Source organism: Huiozyma naganishii, chromosome 9 (assembly GCF_000348985.1).
Source record: "Huiozyma naganishii CBS 8797 chromosome 9, complete genome".
In the NCBI taxonomy this organism is placed as follows: Eukaryota; Fungi; Ascomycota; class Saccharomycetes; order Saccharomycetales; family Saccharomycetaceae; genus Huiozyma; species Huiozyma naganishii.
The window spans coordinates 510,276-527,829 of NC_035930.1; the positions used below are offsets into that span (position 1 = coordinate 510,276).

The following is a 17,554-nucleotide window of genomic DNA, read 5'->3' on the forward strand; positions in this document are numbered from 1 at the left end:
TGGTGAGCAATGTACTCTTTTATCACCTTTCACAAAGGGGAGGACGATTCAAAATCATTTTTAAACTTCTCTTCACATGGACGCTGCCTCGGCCATATTTGCACGCAATGGAATAGCTCTTTCATTGTGGGGAGCCCAGTTAGCCAATCTGAAAAGAAAAAAGGAAAGGCAACTGCAAAAGACATTGTCGGCATCACGGGGTGTTTGGATACTATCTTGAACGCTGTACTGTACGCCCCAAGTACAGACACAAATATGAGGACCACAATAGCCAAGGGTGAATGCAAAATTGACAATACAGTTTAGAAACTTCAACAATGCTGTGAGGCTGGGTGCTGGCGTGCTGGCGTGCTCAATCATTTTAGTAGGTGATATCTGACCAAGACCTTTAAATGCTGGAACCCGTGTGTGTTTATCTCCATGAAAAACTGATTGATTTTGCAAAACTGTTCAAATGAAACAATCTGTAAGATTTATCTCTAAATTAGTGTATCATGTAAAGCACCATGATATATAATGTGGAATAAAAAAGGACAAAACTCATTTTTTTCGAAACTATTTTAAGGAGGGTTGGCCGAGTGGTCTAAGGCGGCAGACTTAAGATCTGTTGGACTGTGTCCGCGCGAGTTCGAACCTCGCATCCTTCAGTATTTTTTTTAAACTTTTTCTTGTCAATTCAGTACTTTGAGTTATGAAGAATGGATGCTCTCCATGTGGACGGGAAGCATAGCCGTGAAGATTCTTAGGCCACTTTCGTTGACTTTATAGCATTTCGACACCGTGCAATCCGTTGTACAGTCCACGGTAGGGTACATTGGAGGAATAGAAAAACGAAGAGAGTCATGCTTGTACCGCCAGCTAATTTTGGAATTGCCGAAGAAGGGATTTATCGTTGTTCCAAGGTGGAAACCTTGAACTTGTCATTTATAGAGACTCTTAGCCTGAAATCGGTAGTGTACATTGGCGGTCAAGAACCTTCAAAGTTCTTCAAAGAGTTTTTCAATAGATCGTCCATTGAATGGAGCGTCATAAGGATAGCAGACATATCAACTGCTGGAGCCCCCATAAATAATGATAATAACCCAGGATCGAATGAGGCAGAGGATTTGCACGCCACACAGAAAGAGGAAAAGAAGAGCAGCACGAACATTACTAAGTCAACGTCACTTGCTAAGTACCCAAATAGAAATCCTGACTCGGTTGCGAATGAAGGTAACAGGGCTAGTAGGAACGACGATTTGATTAATTTGAATAAGATGGGGGACTCAACGTATAGCTTGAACGACAGAAATGACCTGATGCTTATTAAGAGCTCGTGTTTGAAAAAGACCTTTCGCAAGTTATTAGATTGCCAAAATTATAACATCTTATTGATAGACAAAACTGCCCTGATTATTGGCATTCTTCGAAAGATACAAAAATGGAGCATATCATCTATTATAAACGAGTACAGGCTATACTCCGGGAAAAATCGCTCTTACTTTGCAGAAACTTTTTTAGACCTTATTGATATAGCCGTGGAACAAGATCAAGAAGATATTCGGCAAGCCCTAGCGGGGAAAACTGTGAGGATAAATAACACTGAAAACTTAGCAGTTGATCCGATAGCAGAGGAAAGGCAAAGGAAATTATCTAATGTAATCGTTGTATCAGAGCACGACCTATCCGACCCTCCCCAGGTACCTCATCGTTTGTTAAAAATGGTGGAGGAAGCAGAAAAGAATGAACGACTGAATTTGACAAATGGTGATCTTGTCAGTAGTATATCCGCAGGAATGCAAAGAAGTACCTCAAATCTGGGCATATTTGGTCACCGATATAGATTGGCTTTCAACGGGAAAGAAAATGGCCGGTATAACTACTACAAAAGCCCGAATACAAAGGCAGATGCATTAACTTTACAAATACCGCGAGAGGCAAATCTACCTTCGTGGTTCACATATCAGAGAGATTTGTGGGAAAAGGAGAACGTTCCTAATGTTCACCATTTTTATAAAGAGCACATTTTTACATAATAGATCTGAGTTAATGTAGGCATTACTTGATGAAATGCGGCTAGCTGATCTGGATAACTGCCTCTTAGTTTAAAGGCTTAGTAAAGGTTTTTTACAGAATTTCCCTTAGTGGGGACAAATCTTGGATCAAATCGTGATCCATTTGAGTTTCGTTAGTGTTAGAATCCTCGTCAAAGTTGATACGAGAGTGGTCACCCAAAACCCTTGGCCGGAACGTCATCCCAGTAAGGAATATCAATGCAAACAGTGCACATAATCCTGCCACTATCAGAAACATTATACTCATTGACAAATTCCTTGTACCGAGTATACCCAAGGTTGTCAGTACAAATGTCTTACTACCACCAAAATATGAGATTGGATAATTCAGCCCAATGTCAAAAGTGTAGTTACCTGCCGGCAATGGAGAAGACTCGTTCTTCAAAGCCAATTTATAGAACTTAGGGAATGGAGCTGTTCTCATCCAAACCTGGAACTCTTCCCATCTATGGATGTTGGGAATGTCTTGATCCGTATAGCCATTTGGAAATCTTTTAGCCCAGTTTGGGGGAGGCGCTATTTGTGATGCATTATATTGTGTCCTCCTAAATCGCTTCCGATCTATTTTCCACGATATTCCTTTATTTGTTAAATGGTAGTTCGTACCATTGTCGTCAACCGATTCAAATCGATGGGCGAATGTGTCATTGAACATCGAATTTGCAATTAGCCCACATGGATATATAGCTTTATCTCCAGTCCCTCTCAACGGCTTACAACTTGTATCCAGTTGCTCCCAATCCAAAGGTTTACCCCTCAGTTGCTTCCTATCAAAGGACTGAACATAATTTCTGTGATTTTGATAGAAGTTCTTTAATCTATAGTAGACGTAGACATGTCTTTTTATTCTGTTTGGAATCTCAAATTTCAATTGACATACCTGATTGTCGTTCTCTTCGTCGTAATTTAGCCTCCATTGGGGGGATTTTTTCCACTTCTTCTCAAAATGGTGCCTAACATACTTTTTGGGTATTTCTGTGAATTCGTTCGTAGCCACTTGATCACACTTACTGTAGTCAATGGACAAATCTTGAATACGGTTGCTCGAAGCAACTAGACCAATACCTATAGGAGTAAAGATGCAAGCAATCAGAATTAGGAACGGTAAAACACTTTGCGGTAGCAAAATTGGTTGCCATGACTTTAACCTTTGCTGTCTGAAAGCAGTGTTAGGCGGTTTTCGGGACACTGGCTCAGTCTCTTCCTCCAGTATTGGAGCCTTCTTTTTCCAAAAAATATTGATCATTGAGAGTGTTAGTCAGCTTCAAGTGAGCCACAAAAGTGTTGATAAGCAGCGCACAATTGAAATATAAAGGAATTTAAGGCCCCTCAATCTCCCCACTACGCACTTCCGTCTCCGTTATCCTCTTTCTTTTGTTCTTCCCTCAACTTCATCGCAATCATTTGGAAAGTTCGAACTTCTTCTTCGAGAAAATGAAGAAAAATAGTTGGAAACCTCTTCGAATTTATAATCATTATAGGTATGTATATTTTACAACAAGGGTCATCAATATCTACTTTGTGATCAATAATTACAGAATAGCTGTAAACTGATAAGCTGCCTAGTGCGCGATGGTCGCGGCCGATGCCTCACCACTTCCCTCAACGTGCTTTCCGTCGGAGGAAGAGGCGCGTTGTTTAGTATGTTTTAACATCAATGTTAACATTTTTTCTATCTCCGGCACAGTCTTTATGAACTCCAGTTCCAGCAGATTCACTTCATCTTGATTTAGTAGCTGGGTGGTCAATATCGAGACACCCCATGGATGCGGTTTATTTACAATGATCCTCTCTAGTATGCATCTTAGGATGAGTTCTTGAACCTCAGCAATTTGGTCACCAAAATCTTTACTTGTGAACATGTTTAGTAAGACGTAGTTAAACCAGTAAGTGTGGATGTTAGGGTATCTTAACTGTTCCACCATCACCTCTATAACCTGGAACTTCAATTCAGCTGTTCCATCATGAATCATGTTGTACAGTAACGTGTAGTATGATGATTCGGGATTGAATACAGCGTTTGAGGAGGTCCTTTCATTCTCTAGACCAGCTTCAACCCCAACATGCAGGACAATGGCTCTTACAACTTTCGAATCAACACTTAAAAAGTCAAATCCGACACCATTTCTAACGTCATATTCAGAACGGAATACAGAACCTAGAATCGTCCTTAAAAGCGAGTTGGAAGGAATCCGTAAGTAGTTGTCGACTGGCTTCTTTAAAGTGGATAGATCATTAATTGGGTCATAAAATACAGAAGGGCATTCTTGACATGATTCCAGATTGCTCAATTGTAAGGTAGGGTTGTAGGGGTTTGGGAAGCACATTTTTGTCGGAATGGCAGACAGCACAACGTTTTTCAATTGGAAATACGAGCATGGAAGATTGTTCAATAGTTGATAATGATTTTCAATCAAGAATTCTGGGAAATCGTTGGAAATGCCGAGTATGATACGAAGTGTGCCCTTGTAGATGACGGATACTGCGTCTGTAACAGAATCCTTCTTTGTATACTTATCCAAAAACTTGAATAAGTCGATTATGAGAATGAGCATTTTTTCCCAGCCCGCCTTCTTAGGTAGACTTAACATCACTGGTAAGAACATTCTGTGGGATATTAAAGAAACCCATGCAAAACAGAACGCTGGGAATGCAAATGGCTGCAAGGAGTGCAGATAAGATGCAAATATGTTATAAAATTCAACATCGAAATTGCGTAACTCCTTTCTTGTTTCCTTGTTGGTGATTGAAGCAAAATTACGGCCTCTAGCAAAAGACCATTCAATGAACAAATTGGACAACAGCCTGAAGTATGGTCTTTCGTTGAAGGCGGAGCTGTTTTGGGAGTGGTCCTTGGAAAATATCAGCATTATGACAGAAAATATCATGTTCGTGAAATCTGCACGAGAAACTTCATTGAAGTCTTGAACTACCATCAATTTCACTAGCAACTTACCCAGAGCATCAATGGCGGTGAACACTTCCCCAGTTGGATCACTTTGCTTGAAAGAAAGGACGGACAACTCTAAAGCAGCTTTTATAAACTTAATCAGACTGTCACTCGTGGATATGATACCCTTATCAACCATTTGCTGGATGAAAGCTAAAACAACAGTGTCGTTGACGTCCACCCTCTGTAATATCTTAACCCATTCCGTGAAGACCAGAAAGTACTTTTCTGTTTCGGTAACAGGTGTCTTCTTTGCGACAGGCATGACCGTTTCTTTCTCACAACTCTCCAAAAAAATTTTGACTTCAGGATTATACAAAGTCCCAAGGTATTCAAGGGTATGCACAAAATCCATTCTCAATAGAAGGGGCTCGTCAGAAAATACAACGTCCTTCAGAAGGCTCATCACGAAATCAATCGATTTTTCCATTTCTTCTTTCATTGCTGTAACTAGTACAGAATCAAGCTCAGCAGGGTCAATCAGATTCACCTCCAACAAAGATCTGATCACCGGAACATCGAATTTCCTGCTATCTAGCGCGTATACCAGCCACCATACAACATCCTTTCGAGCAACCATGGACAAAGAACACAACTTTTCTAATAAAAGAGATAAAACTTCCCTACAAAGCGAGCTTTCACTGGTTGCAAACAAACTGTTGACAACAGCTTGGGCAACCTTTAGAGCTAGCTGATCTTTTTGAGGACTTCTCGCAATGAAAGTCAAAATTTGGAAAATAATGTTCTTGATTTGATTTTGTTCACCTAAATCATTCAAAGTCTGTTTATCAGCGTTCTCCTTGATTTGTGCCACTAGAACATCCATCAAATAAACAAGCACTCTGTGATTTTGCTCTAATTCAGCTTGTAGTGCGTTAGCAGTAGGTGCAGTGGGGACTGCAGCTTGATTTTGTAATTGCAGCTGCGGCTGATTGTTTTGGATTACCAAATGAGGCTGCTGAGGTTGAACGCTTAGAACATTTTGTTGATTCTGAAGAATGGTTTTTTGATTTTGAAGCAAGGTGGTTTGATTGGTCATACCTTGTGTTTGTGGGCCCGGGGGACCATTCGTAAAGTTGTCCATATTTGGAATTATTTTTCCAAAGTCTTCATATATTTTCATCTGTTGTGGAGAGACACCAGAGCTTTTTAAGCCAAGAGGTTCCGGTAAGGATAAAGAATAAGGATTTGCAGAAGGGTCCAAGAACGGCTGATCTGCACGTCTTTCCTTATGATAACGACGAATAGCAATGGCCTGTATTAGCTGTTCACCCATTTCTGTTGTCGCCTTATCTATTGTGGTTTCCTCAATTATTCCGAGACATAGACCGATATTCTCGTTGATTGCTATTTCAAGGTCGTCCAATGGCGAACCAGGCAATGCCATCAAGTTGGGGGACAGCACTTGAACAGCAGATCTGATACTTTCTGTTAAGCTGTCGATTGATGTTGCCCGAGCCAAACTTTTTGCCAGTTGCCGAACCATATTGATTGCGGCCCCTTTCATTTGAACTTCATCTACTTCTGTAGCAAAGTCTTTAGCCACAATTTTCGTAGTTGCCACCACAGCAATGTTCGATGCTTTGTCTACAGTAGGTACCAAAACTTCCCGGACGGCTTTTGTTAGCGCCATCTGGAAAATACGTTTGAGCTCAGGATGAGACACAAATATTGTCGAACCCACTAAATTGTTAAATAGTGCGTCAGGTGCCGGCATGTTACCTTCTGGGGCAAATGATGGTGGTCGCTGTTGAGCCTCTGCAAGAGAAACAACTCTTTGTCTTTGTTGATTTAGTAAGATATGCTGTTGGTATTGTTGCATGATTATCCCCTGTTTTTGGTGCTCTGCCTGTTGCTGTTCTAAACTCATGGTTCCTAAGTTACCAGCAAGTACCTCAACACTATCCCGAGTCTCAATAAAGTTTGTTGGTTCCAATTCGGACATAGACATGTTGAACTGCTTGAATAATACTTCAACCTCAAATGTCAAGTTCAGCTTCCAGTTTGATTTGTTGTTTAATTCCAGCAATACTTGTAGAATACCTAGGGTCCATGGATTGGGTGGCTTGAATATTTTGGAGTTTACAGCGTTTTGCAAAACCCTTGTAACGAAGGGAATGGTTAGTTCCAACCTTTGCTCCCTGTAAGCTTCCAATAGCAGTTCCCTGAAAGCAATATTCCTGTGCTTGATGGGTTTATCGATTGCCAACGTAATTGCACCTAACCACAGGGAAAGATTCTTTAACAGCTTTTTGTCCACAGACTGTATATCCTTCGCGGCTAAAAACCGATACAACTGTCTTAAGGTAACATTAATGATCGAGTCATTCAGTACTGGAGAGTTTAAAACAACCAAAATCCGGGCATACAAATTGTGATAATTTGGTTCAGTTTTCGCTCTTTGATTCACAAGGTAGCCTGAAAACCAGGTAGCGTAGTTTGGCGTCAAAGCTTGCTTTAGCCCTTGGATCTTCTCATCAAAATTATCCATGGTAAGATTATTCACAATGAAAAGAACTTTTTCAGTAACATCCTTTGAAGGGGTTTCCTGAATAATAGGTGACCTCCAATTATCTACCACAAAATACCTCAAAGGTATCATCTCTATAGATGCAGAACCATTTTTTTCTTTTGAATTTTCATTGATCCGACTCGTCTTCTGAGAAGCGTCTAGAATAAATTGGTATACCTGGGTTTGAGTTTGCAAGCCAGGAACCTGTTGAAGTAAATCCTGGCAGTATTTTGGAAAATCATTCAACCGAACCCTAAAAGCATAAATAGCTTGAAGTGCAAATTTGAACATTTTCGAATCTGGCCCTTCCACAGCAAAAGATAAGATCTTTGTCAAGGCAACAGCTAAAACAAATCCATTCAGCAAGTTAAACAAAATCATGGAACCGAAGAGCACTGAAGTGGTTGCCAATGCTTCCAGCGGATAATCTTTGAAGAACGAGCATTCGGCCAAAACAGCGTGTGTAATACAGGCAAAAACATCCTGACTCCTTGGATCATCGCTTTCCTTCAATTTTCTGAGTATCTCAACGACATCCTTGATTGCTATTTCACTACTGTACATTCGCTGCAAGTAGTTTTGCATTTCCTTCTCTACATCAGGAGTAATGGGGGAAAAGTCACCGTTCGCTAGGATTGCCTTATCGTGGCCGGTTCCAAAGTTGATTATTCTTGGAAATGCAATAATGATAGCATATTGAAGATTTTCAAATCTTGACAAAGTGGCTCCTGCCAGCGATAGATTCATCAGAGATGTGACGAGGAAATGTAGCGCTGGTAAGCCAAATATCTTAGAGGATTGGAAGCTCGAATTCGCATCGGAAATTTTCACTTGAGCCTCCAAGAAAGTCAATATGGTAGGTACATTTTCCCGCGTTAAATTTGAACTCATGTATTCTTCAAAGCCATTCCAACCAATTGCAATCGCTACTGGTAAGATTCCAAATGTTTCAGTGAAAGTAAATTTGTTTAGGATAGAATCCAGTTGCCTTTGGTCTAATAGTACTTTTAGAAACACCCCAACTGGTGCGTCATTTCTAGTTATAACCATTCTTGTGAGGTCAGGCAGCAACTTGTCCTTATTCACTAAGACTTTCAATAGATCACCAAGAACAGCAGGCGTCTTTTCAAAAACTTGGACAAGTAACGTTACGATAATCTCATCGATGACGCTTCTATTTTCGATCAAAAGTGTGAAGTGTTTCATGTTGTTAATGAGCGCCAAATACAAGTATTCTGGCACTAGGCTAAAATCTTCGAAAAAACATTCTTGATAAAACTTTAACATTGGGTTATTAGTTAATTCGTCTCTTAGCAGGAAGAGTTCCAAATCTAATGTAGCCACAGACATTAAGTATAGTAATGAATTTTTCGAGTTTGTAATGAGATCTGAAACTTTCCTCATTTTGGTATCCGTTAACAAGTTGAAACAACCCTGTTGTGGGTCCCATTTATGCAGCAAACATGTCACGATCAACTTGAAAGAGATATTCCAGTCGCAGTTGAAGAATTGGTCTATTAGGTTCCCGTATTTCAAAGATGCAAAAAGGGCACTCAACGATGCAGCAGTAGGTGATATTGCCACTGCCAAAAAATATTTTGTCTGCATCAGGTTAAATACACGGTTCCAGTTTATTGAATTATCTTGAGCTCTTTTGAAAGCGTTAGAGATTTGAGACCCCCTCTCTGTCGCCTGTTTAATATCTACAGGTGTGGCCCAACTATGCGCTAAATCGTCTTGCAAGTGTTGCGAACCAGGTGATACGATTTCGGACAGCAACAACGCCACCATATCGTTTAGGCCTTCCCCCGATAGAGTCCCTAACATATCTTGTAGTCGGGACGCAAAATTGTCCGGAGACGAATTCGACAGTAAACTCTGTAAAATATTATGGTTGTTCATTTTCGTCAGTTGTTTTAATTTGTCTAGAATAATATTTGGGTAAAGCACTTCCTTCAAATTTGGAACTGTGAGATTATCCAACGTCAGTTGTATATCTTGATCTGTTAAATTGAATTGGCTTTCAAGTTCTTCGGTCTTGAAAATACTTTCTTTGAGAGAATTGATGAATTCTGGACTACAGAAGGGAAGGTTTTTCAATAAGTTGGAAAACAGACGGTGAATTAGATTTGTTTCGTGATCTAAGACGTGAGTTTTCTTTATATCAGCGCAACAAAGTGTCAAAAGTTTCTTCCAGTATTTAATGCGGACTGCTGGCAACGACTTGTCTAATATGAAGTCGATCTGTTTGGAAACGTGATTAAAATTATCGTTCGAGAGTTGTGTAATCAGTAAGCTGATTTGTGATAAAACTATCTGGGCCGCTTCTTTTTCTCTCTTCAAATTATATTCGTGGTTGATTTGGGCTAAATGCATGAAACGAGTCAAGATAGGAGCCGAATTTGAAGAATCGTTGTTTCTTTTGGCCTCGAAATGTCTGTGAGTCTGTCTGTACCTGCTATTAATGGTTCAAAAAAGACTGAAAGAAGCCAAATACCAAAAACGACAGAAAGAAATATAACGTAGATGGAAACGGTTTGGTAGTAATTGCCCCCAAGAGAAAAGAATCTTAATCGGATCCCGAACCGTTTATATGTAGCTAGGGCATAATCAATTTCAAATATCGCTGTTTTCTTTTTTTCTTATTTTTTGTCCGTTCGCCACTACTTAATTCTTGAAGAGTCCGGGTAACTTTTGAAGAAAAAAATTTTCGCGACATGAAAATAACAAACTCGTATGAAGTGATTTTGGCAAAATGTAGTGCCAGGATTATGGTTAACTATGGGCAAAACCGATCTGGCGAATAAGGCGATGCCTAGATGATGCTGATTCTTCGAGATACAGTAGTATTAGTCTTTGCAAAATTGTCATCTGGGAATGGCGGCGCAACCTACTATTAGCAGGTTTTTTAAAGCTGTGAAAAAAGAGCCGAAAGACACTAATCAGGACCCACCAGATGAATGTTCGGACATTGGGAAGACTGCTGAGACTAGTATCTCGTTGAGTGATGAGGAGGACAAATATCTTGGGAGTATTGGTGATTCGCGAGATGGGAGTTCAGAGAGATCAATTGACACGAAAGTTCAAGAAGAGCCTGCTAAGAGAATTGTGCAACAAACACCAAACCCTCCTGCCGATGGGACTGGTGCTTCGAACGTTGGATCGTCACTTGGCAAATTTGCCCTGAATGGTATGGATTTGCCTGAGACAGATACTAATAAAAATGCTAATTCGAACTCGTTTGCGAAGAGACTGAATTCAATTTTGAATGATGACACTACGGTAGAGGATAAGGACGTCATCGACAAACGACCTTCGAAAATGTTGAAAGTTGACGACAGCAAAGAGACCAAATTGACCCCATTGGATGAACAAGTGAGATCTTTGAAACTGCAAAACATGGATAAAATTCTACTTGTCAGGGTTGGCTATAAGTATAAATGTTTTGCCGAAGACGCTATTATTGTAAGCAGCATCCTCCACATCAAGTTAGTCCAAGGTAAACTAACTCTTGATAACTCTAATCCGCACGATTCCCAATACAAAAATTTTGCGTATTGCTCATTCCCAGATGTCAGGTTAAACATCAATTTGGAAAGGCTGATCCACGAAAACCTTAAAGTAGGCATTGTGGAACAGAGTGAGACAAGCAGCTTGAAGAAACAATCGGAAAACAAAAGCAAATCTGTATTCGAAAGAGAAGTTACGAACGTTGTTTCAAAGGCAACGTATGGTATCAACGTTGATAAAGCTCGTTCTTCAAAGGAATCCCCGATACTAGGCGATACCAAGAGTATATGGATCTTGAAAGTTGTGCCAACATCTGAACAGTTATCGAAGTATTCCCTAGTGTCTGTGAATCTTAATTCAGGTGAGGTGATTTTTGATGAGTTTTCTGATACGGCATCTTCGTCAGAACAACTAATAACAAGAGTAAAATACTTGGATCCGATAGAAGTAATATTACAATGCTCAGAGAAACATGTCAATCGCTGTTTGAAGAATGCAGAGTGTCAAATCACTGAGATAAAAGAAGAGGATAATCGCCATTTGGATGCATTCAATGAATTAAAGGTTGATGTACCAGTTCCGGAAACGCTCAAAGAGTTGGTTGCCCACCTGTATCATTATTTGCACCAATATAATAACGAAAACATTCTCCTAATAACAGATAATTATAGACCTTTCACGTCCAAGATGTTTATGCTACTTGATGGGAATGCAATGGATGCGTTGGATATTTTCTCCAACGAGGGTAAAAAGGGATCGTTGTTTTGGGTCCTCAACCACACTAGAACTCCATTCGGGTCAAGACAACTGAGAAATTGGGTTAAACGTCCCCTTCTGAACACGACAGATATTGAAGATCGGTTAGACGCCATCGAATGTATTTCAGAGGTAATTAATGACATCTTCTTTGAATCATTGAATCATCTTCTGAAAAGTATACCTGATTTGTCACATACCCTCAATCGTATCACATACGGAAGAACTTCACGCAGAGAGGTGTATTACTTTTTGAAGCAAATATGTTCCCTGATTGATCATTTCAAATTACATCAAAGTTATATCGAAAATCAAATCTTATTGCCAGATGGGAAGATACCCAAAAGATCCAAACTATTACCGAAGTGGTTCCAAGAAATGTACGAATATTTAAAAGATTCAAACATTCCCAGGATTTTGACTATGGTCAATGTTGCGGCGGTCATGGAGAAGGATCCGGAAAAACAGCAAATAGGCTTTTTGAATTTGAATAACTATGATAACCCAGCGAAAATTATTGACATTCAGCGAAATATTGAAAGTATACAAGATGAAATGAACGTGGAATTAAACAACATCCGAAAGTTTCTCAAAAGACCTTACTTAAACTATAGAGATGAAGTGGATTATTTGATTGAGGTAAGAAATTCTCAAGTTAAGGGGCTTCCCGACGATTGGGTTAAAGTTAACAGTACGAAGTCCGTCAGCAGATTTTTGACTCCAAAAAATACCAAGCTTTTGCAAAATTTACAATATCAAAAGGACCTGTTACTCCAAGAAACAAGATCCGAGTTCTTGGTTTTTCTTCAAAAGATTAAAGCAGAATACACCTCATTGAACAAATTAATTCAAAAAATTGCAAACTACGATTGTATCTTGGCGTTGGCAGCTACGTCATGCGCCATTAATTATGTTAGACCTAAATTTGAGACGAATAAAGGTCAATTTGTTAGCATTGTAAAAGGAAGAAATGCTGTTATTGAATCTTTGGATAGAAATTACGTTCCTAATGACAGTAATATGTACACCAACGAAGGTAAAATTACCATAATCACTGGTCCGAATATGGGGGGTAAGTCATCATACATTCGGCAAGTGGCTCTACTCATTGTAATGGCCCAAATTGGATCTTTTGTCCCAGCACACTCAATGGAACTAAGTCTGTTTGATAACATATTTACTAGAATTGGGGCAAATGATAACCTACTACAAGGTCAGTCTACATTCATGGTAGAGATGTCGGAAATATTACACATAATCAAAAGAGCCACACCTAAGTCGTTGTTGCTTCTCGACGAGGTCGGTAGGGGTACCGGGACTATAGATGGGAGAGCAATATGCTACGCAATATTAAAATACTATCTTGAACTAGTTGATTGTCCACTGATTCTATTTACTACGCACTTCCCTGATATTGGGAAACAACTTCGAGACACTTATCAAAAGGCGATCAAGAACTTCTATATGGACTACGTCGAAGAACAGAAACCGGGCGAAAGTTGGCAAAGCGTTATATTCTTGTACCAGCTCAAAGAAGGTCTGAGTGAAGATTCGTACGGGTTAAATGTGGCTAAATTGGCGGGTATAGACAGTGAGATTATAAATTCGGCTTACCAGGTATCGCGTAAGATGAAAAATGAGGAATCGGAAAGCGAAAAACTTTTGAAACTTGTCTTGGGCCTAAGGTCCATTTTTCAAAGTAGTGAAAACAAAGCTGAGTCAAATGGAGAACAATTTCGGAGACTGTTGGAAATATGCGATAATTGACGTGAGTGTCACTACTACATAAGATATTTCCGCAGGAGGACACACAAAAGTTAACATATTGCACTCCGAAAATGTCTACTTTTCTCAATAATTAAAAAATTTTGTAACTGAAATTAGAAATAACAGAAAGAAACAATAATCAAAATGATGTCCGGTAAGGGAATGTCAATATTGTATCCATTTTTAATGCCTCTTAAAAAAGTTCCTCGTACTATTGCTTCTTGATCTGTTTGCATTAACAGTGTAAGAGACCTTCCCGTAGGTCTTATCATCTCCGTACACCAGAGAATCGTTCTCAGCTTCCGAAACCATTAAACTCATTGAGTTGAAGTCACGGAAGGGATCATCCTCCTGAATTTCTTCATCGTGTTCAATAATTTCCTCAAACATAATCTTTTCTTCATCTTTCATTTCTTCTCCATCTTCATTTTCATCGTCATCACTTAGTGAGTCGGATTTGAACCCATTTTTACGCACATTCTCGTTCTTCGATAGACTGCTGAATTCAAATCCATTCTGGCTTAAAACCGGTATCAAGGGGGGTTCTTGGTTACGCAAAAACGACCACTGAACTTTTTTGAAAAACGGATGCTTTTTCAAATCAGCTGCCCCAGCTTTAGATCCCAGCCTCTTGGATTCGTTTTTATTTAGTAGTTTTTTCATCAAATCTTTACAAGTCCGTGACACATCGTTGCTATTTGGGAAAGTAACGTCCTTCTTTAATATATGGACAAACGTTTCCTTAGTATCATTACCTTTAAACGGAGTGAAACCGTAGAGCATTTCGTATAGTAGAATACCCAAAGTCCACCAATCCACTGCTGCTGTATGACCGTTCCCTTTAATGACCTCAGGAGAGATGTATTCTTCCGTACCAACAAATGAGTTCGTTCTGAACCCATCAGAAAACACCTTGGTATCGATCAGACTCTTTTGAGCAGTCGTTACTACTGGACTCTTTGTATTTGTGACAGCTTGAATGGAAAGGTCAAAATCGGACAACATTATATGCCCAGACCGATGTAAAAGGATATTCTCTGGCTTCAAATCTCTGTAAATAAAACCCAAAAGATGTAGGTACTCAAGGGCAGCAATTACCTCACTGGTGTAAAACCTTGCATCCTCTTCACAAATACATTTCGTTTGCCTGGTTTGCAAAGCACGGAAAAATTCACCACCCAAACAGTATTCCATACAAAGATACAAGTAATCTTCGGTTTGGAATGAATGGTATAAGGTCACAATAAACGGATGATTACTAGTAGCAAGAATCTCCTGTTCTGCTAAAATACGTTTTACTTTTTTTCGTTCAATCATGTCCTTTTTGGAGAATATTTTCATGGCGTACAGTCTTCTTGTGGTCTTTTCCTTTACCAAGTAAACGGTTCCCACATCACCTTGCCCTAACAGCCGAATTTTATCAAACGACTGAGGCGTCACCACGACATCTTGGAATTTGTTACTGAATGACTTGGTCCTTAATCGAGTTGATCTGTGTGGCTCTTTCATACTTGGGAAAACCGGTGGAGACAACGATGCAATTGGCATATGTTTAAAACCAAATGATTTCGTGCCATCAATACCAGAGGATAGCATAGTATGTGTACCTTCTGATCCGATTTTACCCTCAGAAAATGAATTTGATATTTTGTAACCTTTCGTATAATTATTTTTTGAGTCACTACTCAATACTGAGGATCTTGGAGAAGTTAAGTAAGTGGATGTTGCTCCAGTATTCTTTCTCCCTGGCGATAGAACAGGGCTCACTCCACTTAGATTCGTGTCATCAAATTGATCGAACTCTTCATTTTCGTTTATGTTGTTTAAAGAGACGTTGCTTGATGACCTTCCCGCTCTACCACTGGAACCCGCCACGGCCAAATTCGAATCGGTAGAAGTTCCATTTGGAATGGCGGGGAAGTAAGGATTATTATTCGTACCGTTACTCTCGTTCTTCTTTGCGTTAAAGGGTTCCGTAAGTGGGGACGACACGGTTGTTGTATTTCTAAATGGATTCGTGGGTGCAAACCCGGTTGAGGAAAAGATTCTTGGAGACGTTGCACCACTAGCCAACAAGGTGTGCTCTGTTGGAAACTGAGGTGCTGATGGCGCTCTTTTCCTGTTTGTGTGATTGTTACAAATGATTTTGGATCTTACCTCATCTACGTTCTTATCCGCATCTTTGGTTACTATTATGGGGGATTCCTCATTTTTCTTTGTCGGTTTTGAGATGAGCTTGTCAAAATTAACTGGCGTTACTATTTCTTCTTCAGGTAAATGGTCAATATTGGAAATAGGTTCTTTAAATATGTTCTTATGCTCCATGCGGGGACTAATTAGTGGTGGCGTGAATCTCTCTTTGGCATGGAAGGAAGGTATTAAATGTTCCTTTATTTTCCCCCTTATAGACGTGGAGCTGGAATTTCCCTCAATGTCATCGCTACTCTCGTTGTTGGTCTTGGAGTTATTACTGTGGTTACTAGCAGTCTCGCTATGACTGTTCTTCCCATCTCCAAATAAGCCCTTGAATTTGATAAACCTCGTACGACTACCGTCTGAATTTTCATCAGTATTCCGGACTAGAGAGGGTTTAGCTTCAGGGTTTGTTTTTTCTAATACACCTACACTCTTATCCGAGGTCTCACCTAAATCCGAATGCGTAGTGGAATTGTTCATGTCTGGACCTGCGTCTTTTTTGAACGTTGAGTTCTCTAAGGATACACTTGATTCAGTGTGGTCATCATCACTGCTAACAGTAGGTGGTTCGAGGCTACCATTCTTAGGGGGTGAATAGGCACCAGAAGTTGGTTTATTCGATTTCCCGAAAAGTTTGGGGAAGGACATGCTTCTAGTCTTTTGGCCCAACAGACTCTGAAACCCCTTTGGTTGATCGACTGCTGGATTTGACATCGAAAAAAAGAACAATACCTACTTCAACAGCAAAAAATTTTCCACTTTGCAATTAATAGAGGGTGATAAATCAGATGGGAAAGCAACAGAACAGTGAATAAGATCCTGTATTGCTTATATGGAAAAAAATGCAGCTGCCAAACCTAAAAATAAAATAATTTCACTCGTTGATCAACCTAGACAGCAACAACTGATTCGAGAAAAAAAGAATAAAGTAGAAAATAGCAATATAGAAGTGCAAGCTGTTCCCAAAAGACTAGACGGCGAGTAACAGCGCCTTGGCTCAAAAGCTTGTCAAGTATACAGGTCCGTTCATCAACTGGTTCCCTTTCGACAAAAGGAACAACTCCACGTTTTTTCGGCTGAAAATAAAACAAAAAAAAGTGGGATATTTTTGCTCACGTGACGCTAAAGGCCGACTCTGCCAACTTTTGACGTGCGCTCTTGTAGACGTCGTCGAGAGCGGTGGAGCAGTAGTGCAGCCCTCTTCCTCAGTCAATTGATAGCAGACTGTGTTGGTAGGAAACGAACAAACGAAAACCAGATCTGTGATGCTGTACTTAACCGTAGCTGCGGAGCTCTCCGAAAATATCGTCAAAGTGTCTACTAAAAATTCCGAGACTGACCCGGCGGAATTCTGCTTCGACTTGGTGTGTACCAGTTGCAGAGAGATGCATGACTCTCCCGTAACAATTAACAGTTTTGAGAAACATGATATGAGCGGGAGTAGAGGAGAAGCATCTTTCACGCTAAAATGTAAGTTTTGCCAGAATGAGTGCTCTATCAATCTGAGCCCGTTCGAAGATGCCTTGTACGCACAACCACAGGAAAACAAAGACAAGAGGAAAAAACATGGGCTGGGGAAAGTCGCTCTCAATGAGGCTGTAATCTTGCAATTGGATTGCAGAGGCTGCGACCTCAAAGTATTCCATTTCGATAACTTGATCTTTCTCGTCGAGTTAGCCTCCGGTAAGATTATGGAATGCCAGTTTGAACAAGGTGAGGATGAATGGTACGACTACGATGACGATGCCAACGAAGAAGTGTCGATAACTGAATTTAAGTATCAGTTTGTGAAAGGGAAGTGATAGTAGG

At 40.0% G+C, this 17,554-nt stretch overlaps 6 protein-coding genes and 1 non-coding gene across 7 annotated transcripts; 4 read left to right on the forward strand and 3 right to left on the reverse strand.

Annotated features, from left to right (window-relative positions):
- The first annotated feature begins 564 nt into the window (after positions 1-564).
- Positions 565-647, forward strand: KNAG0Itrna1L. Its single transcript has one exon. It is a non-coding gene; the product is annotated as a tRNA-Leu (tRNA).
- Positions 648-842: 195 nt separating this feature from the next.
- Positions 843-2,015, forward strand: OCA4 (Oca4p; the record flags this gene model as incomplete). Its single annotated transcript, XM_022609948.1, has 1 exon — positions 843-2,015. The coding sequence occupies one exon, from the start codon at positions 843-845 to the stop codon at positions 2,013-2,015; it is 1,173 nt and encodes a 390-aa protein (XP_022466293.1).
- A 91-nt stretch (positions 2,016-2,106) lies between these two features.
- CDC50 (aminophospholipid translocase regulatory protein CDC50) lies at positions 2,107-3,300 on the reverse strand (the record flags this gene model as incomplete). Its single annotated transcript, XM_022609949.1, has 1 exon — positions 2,107-3,300. The coding sequence occupies one exon, from the start codon at positions 3,298-3,300 to the stop codon at positions 2,107-2,109; it is 1,194 nt and encodes a 397-aa protein (XP_022466294.1).
- A 316-nt stretch (positions 3,301-3,616) lies between these two features.
- Positions 3,617-9,892, reverse strand: CDC39 (CCR4-NOT core subunit CDC39; the record flags this gene model as incomplete). The annotated part of the gene is made up of 1 exon (XM_022609950.1): positions 3,617-9,892. One exon carries the CDS (start codon positions 9,890-9,892, stop codon positions 3,617-3,619), a length of 6,276 nt encoding a protein of 2,091 aa, XP_022466295.1.
- Positions 9,893-10,393: 501 nt separating this feature from the next.
- MSH3 (mismatch repair protein MSH3) lies at positions 10,394-13,549 on the forward strand (the record flags this gene model as incomplete). The annotated part of the gene is made up of 1 exon (XM_022609951.1): positions 10,394-13,549. One exon carries the CDS (start codon positions 10,394-10,396, stop codon positions 13,547-13,549), a length of 3,156 nt encoding a protein of 1,051 aa, XP_022466296.1.
- Positions 13,550-13,732: 183 nt separating this feature from the next.
- KIN82 (putative serine/threonine protein kinase KIN82) lies at positions 13,733-16,459 on the reverse strand (the record flags this gene model as incomplete). The annotated part of the gene is made up of 1 exon (XM_022609953.1): positions 13,733-16,459. The coding sequence occupies one exon, from the start codon at positions 16,457-16,459 to the stop codon at positions 13,733-13,735; it is 2,727 nt and encodes a 908-aa protein (XP_022466297.1).
- Positions 16,460-17,010: 551 nt separating this feature from the next.
- Positions 17,011-17,547, forward strand: KNAG0I02680 (uncharacterized protein; the record flags this gene model as incomplete). Its single annotated transcript, XM_022609954.1, has 1 exon — positions 17,011-17,547. The coding sequence occupies one exon, from the start codon at positions 17,011-17,013 to the stop codon at positions 17,545-17,547; it is 537 nt and encodes a 178-aa protein (XP_022466298.1).
- Positions 17,548-17,554: the final 7 nt, after the last annotated feature.